The sequence below is a fragment of the Fukomys damarensis genome, unplaced genomic scaffold (assembly GCF_012274545.1).
Source record: "Fukomys damarensis isolate Sample0158 unplaced genomic scaffold, DMR_v1.0_HiC HiC_scaffold_22, whole genome shotgun sequence".
NCBI classification, from domain to species: Eukaryota; Metazoa; Chordata; class Mammalia; order Rodentia; family Bathyergidae; genus Fukomys; species Fukomys damarensis.
In genome coordinates, this window is record NW_022900934.1 from 25,529,897 (window position 1) to 25,532,805 (window position 2,909).

The 2,909-nt window shown below is 57.0% G+C and overlaps 1 protein-coding gene across 9 annotated transcripts in view; it reads right to left on the reverse strand.

Moving 5' to 3' along the window:
* Window positions 1–267: 267 nt before the first annotated feature.
* The window catches only part of Efcab8 (EF-hand calcium binding domain 8), a 78,615-nt gene continuing 75,973 nt past the window's right edge, over window positions 268–2,909 (reverse strand). For 7 of the 9 annotated variants that reach the window (XM_010628419.2, XM_033767043.1, XM_033767048.1 and 4 more), the window contains one exon: window positions 269–1,104. In XM_010628419.2, coding sequence (XP_010626721.1) covers window positions 787–1,104 — 318 coding nt within the window. In that variant the 3' untranslated portion in view covers window positions 269–786. Of the gene's footprint in view, window positions 1,105–2,909 lie in introns of all 9 variants that reach the window. The other 2 variants (XM_033767044.1, XM_033767045.1) reach the window with 1 other exon arrangement.

Genomic DNA, 2,909 nt, shown 5'->3' on the forward strand with positions numbered 1-2,909 from the left:
AAGAGAGCTGGTGGCCTGGCCTGGATGTGTACTTCTGGGTTTGAGGGAGGCTCCAAAGCCATAGGGCAGCACAGCCAAGTAGAGAACCACCACCACACTCCAACGCCTGCCTACACAGCGACTTATAAACACAGGGGCTGTGACCAGTGCCTGATGTTAAAAGAGCATAGACAGACAACAGGGAAGAGGATGAGCAGCCACTGCCATCTGTGGATGCTACTGGACCTCTTCACCCTCCCATGAAGCTGAACCAATCTCTGAGCCATTCAGCTCCCCCAGCTGATGACCTACCTTCTATCCCAACACGGGGGCTGCAAAGCCCCTGTCCCCAGGCATCAGCCCATGACTTGCCAGGCAGCTGCACCTTGAAGGGAGGTATATACTCTTTTCTGTATCCTTGTCTAGGTATGTGACTGGTCTCAAGGGGTATAGCCAGTGCCTTTGGGAGAGGGACATGCAGCCCAACCTTACCACCTGCAGGGTTCTGACATCTGAGAACATTTATTTCTTTCCCCTGACTCTGTGTTAGGTCAGAAGATACGTGGAGTTCTCCAGAGAGGCAGAGGAGGGGCATAAAGGAAAGGTCCACATCCCCTGAGCCTGACTCGCAGGACCCCATGGACTGGGTGCCCTGCATTACTGGAGAGGTGCATTACTGCACAGAGGACACAAGGGTGGCTTCCAGAGACCGTGGGTGTTGCTTGAAAGAGAAGGCAGTGACCACAAGCTCGTGAACTCTGTAGGATGGACACAGACCCCGAGGCAAGGCCAAGACATGAGACTGGACTATGGAGACTCACCAGGGCCACCGGAAGGGGACAGAGGACTGGGGCCTCGGGGAAGTGAGAAGGTTGAGTCTGGCAGCCTGGAGACCGAGGCTACTGGGGACAGGGAGGGGGAGAGGGAGGGGGTGGCATCCAGTGTGTTGGCCGAGGCGTCCGCGAAGATCTGCTTCCTGACAGACTCCAAATCCTTCTGGATGTTGTGGGCCACCCAACAGCCACCCTGGCCTTGCGGATCTGGGGCCCGGTGCATCAGGAAGTCAGGCTGTCCGACAGGTGTCAGTTCATTGAAGTAAAGGCTTTGGTAGACCTGAGGTGAGATCTGTGGGGACAGAGACGGCAGGGGCAGGGCACTTGTGGGAGCTGACAGCACCCAGGACAGGAAGGACCTTGAGGTCTTCCCTACAAAGCAGCAGCCTCCAAAGGACCGTGTTGTCACTAACGGTCACTGCTCCCTCTCCTCCATCTGGTGCCCACAGCAGCCCTGGGAGGTGAGTACTAGCACTAGATATTCCCTCCCAAGAAAAAGTTTATGACCTGGACTGAGAGTGAGCCAGGTTCAGAGTCCTCCGGGGTGTGCACATCTCCCCTCAGAACTCCCCATGCTGTGCTCTGAGAGAGGCCCTGCTGGGCACAACGGCAGACAGGACAAGGAGACAGGGAAGGTGGGGTCCACCCACACGAAAGCAGGACGGAGCTCACATCTGGTCACTCCAAGGTCCCCTGCTCCCTCTCCCCTCCTCAGGGAGAGCCATCCCACCTCAGGTGCTCCGGCCCTTCCTGTGCACCTGGCACCACGACACCGTGTCAGCTTGGAGGTGCCCACAGTCGTGCAGACACGATAAATACGGTAACAAGCAAGTGGGCAGCCAGACTACAGTAGCGCTCTGACGGCTACAGCCAGGTGCCTGGACAAGGAACTCCTCCCACAGGCCAGATAACCTCCAGGGTAAACCCTGCAGCAACGGCCTCAACCACACCAGCCCTGGCAAGCACACGGGCCAGATCAGCCCGTGGCCCAGAGCCCTGACTAAAGTTGAATGCTCCCATCACCCCACTGGAGGCCACATTGGCAAGGGCAGCCAGAGGGAGACGGGATCCCTGGGTCCACAGCCCAGGTCTCAGGGAGTGGGCCCCACGCCGCCTCACCTGCTGCTTCATGCAACTGTAATTCACATTGGCAGACAGGACTCTGGGATTCCTCAACCTTCCTTTGGGCTTATACGCTGCTCCTACAACTTTGCTCACCTGTAGGAGCCGCAGGGGACAGTGAAGGCTGAGAGCTGGAGTCCCTGCCCCTCCTGTGTCCACCAGCAGCCTCACCTGCCTGCCCTTGGATTCCCACTGGCTCCAGCTCGCCTCGATGTCCTCCAGCGAGTGCTCTTGGGTCCATGGGGACAATCTGGGCCATCCTCTGCAGCTGGGTCCAGGCCTCGGCCTCCATGTCCTCCTTCCCACTCAGGAGTGTCATCAGGGCTACCTGCTCCCGCTGCTGGTACGCCAGCGCTTCCGCCAGATCCCTCCTGGGAGGGGCTTTCCTTCACAGCATGCCCTCCCCTTCCCAGGAGGATCTCCCTTTCTGGGCCTGATGCACCCCAACATTTCTGACTCCCCCCCAGCAATATGCTCCCCAGGGGCCATAGTTGAGCAAGTGTTCATTGATGTCAGCAAAACCCAGACGTGGCCACAAGAGGCCTGCCATTCTCTCTGTCCCCTGTGCTTTCCCATATGGTGGCCTGAACCCTCACTCTGGCTTTACCTGGACCTCCCCAGTGGAATATTTCTCCATCCACCCCTACCCTAGGCAAACCCTGCCTCTGCCTTTTTTCCCTTCGTGGGACTGTCAAAGCATGTGCCATGATGGAAGCACAGGAGCTACAAAGATTCTGTTTGTGCCTGGAAAACTCCCACATATATGTCAAAACCCAACTCCAAAATCCTGTGAAGCTTTCCTTACTTAATCTCCCCAATCAGGTAGCTTGTCTTCCAGCTGCCCCTATACCTAATATTCCTAACATCACACACGGAACTGCAGCGATGAGTATGCATGTCCAATGTCTGGAAGTGAGCAGAATCCCAGTAACTGTGTGTGTGTGTGTGTGTGTGTGTGTGTGTGTGTGTGTGTGT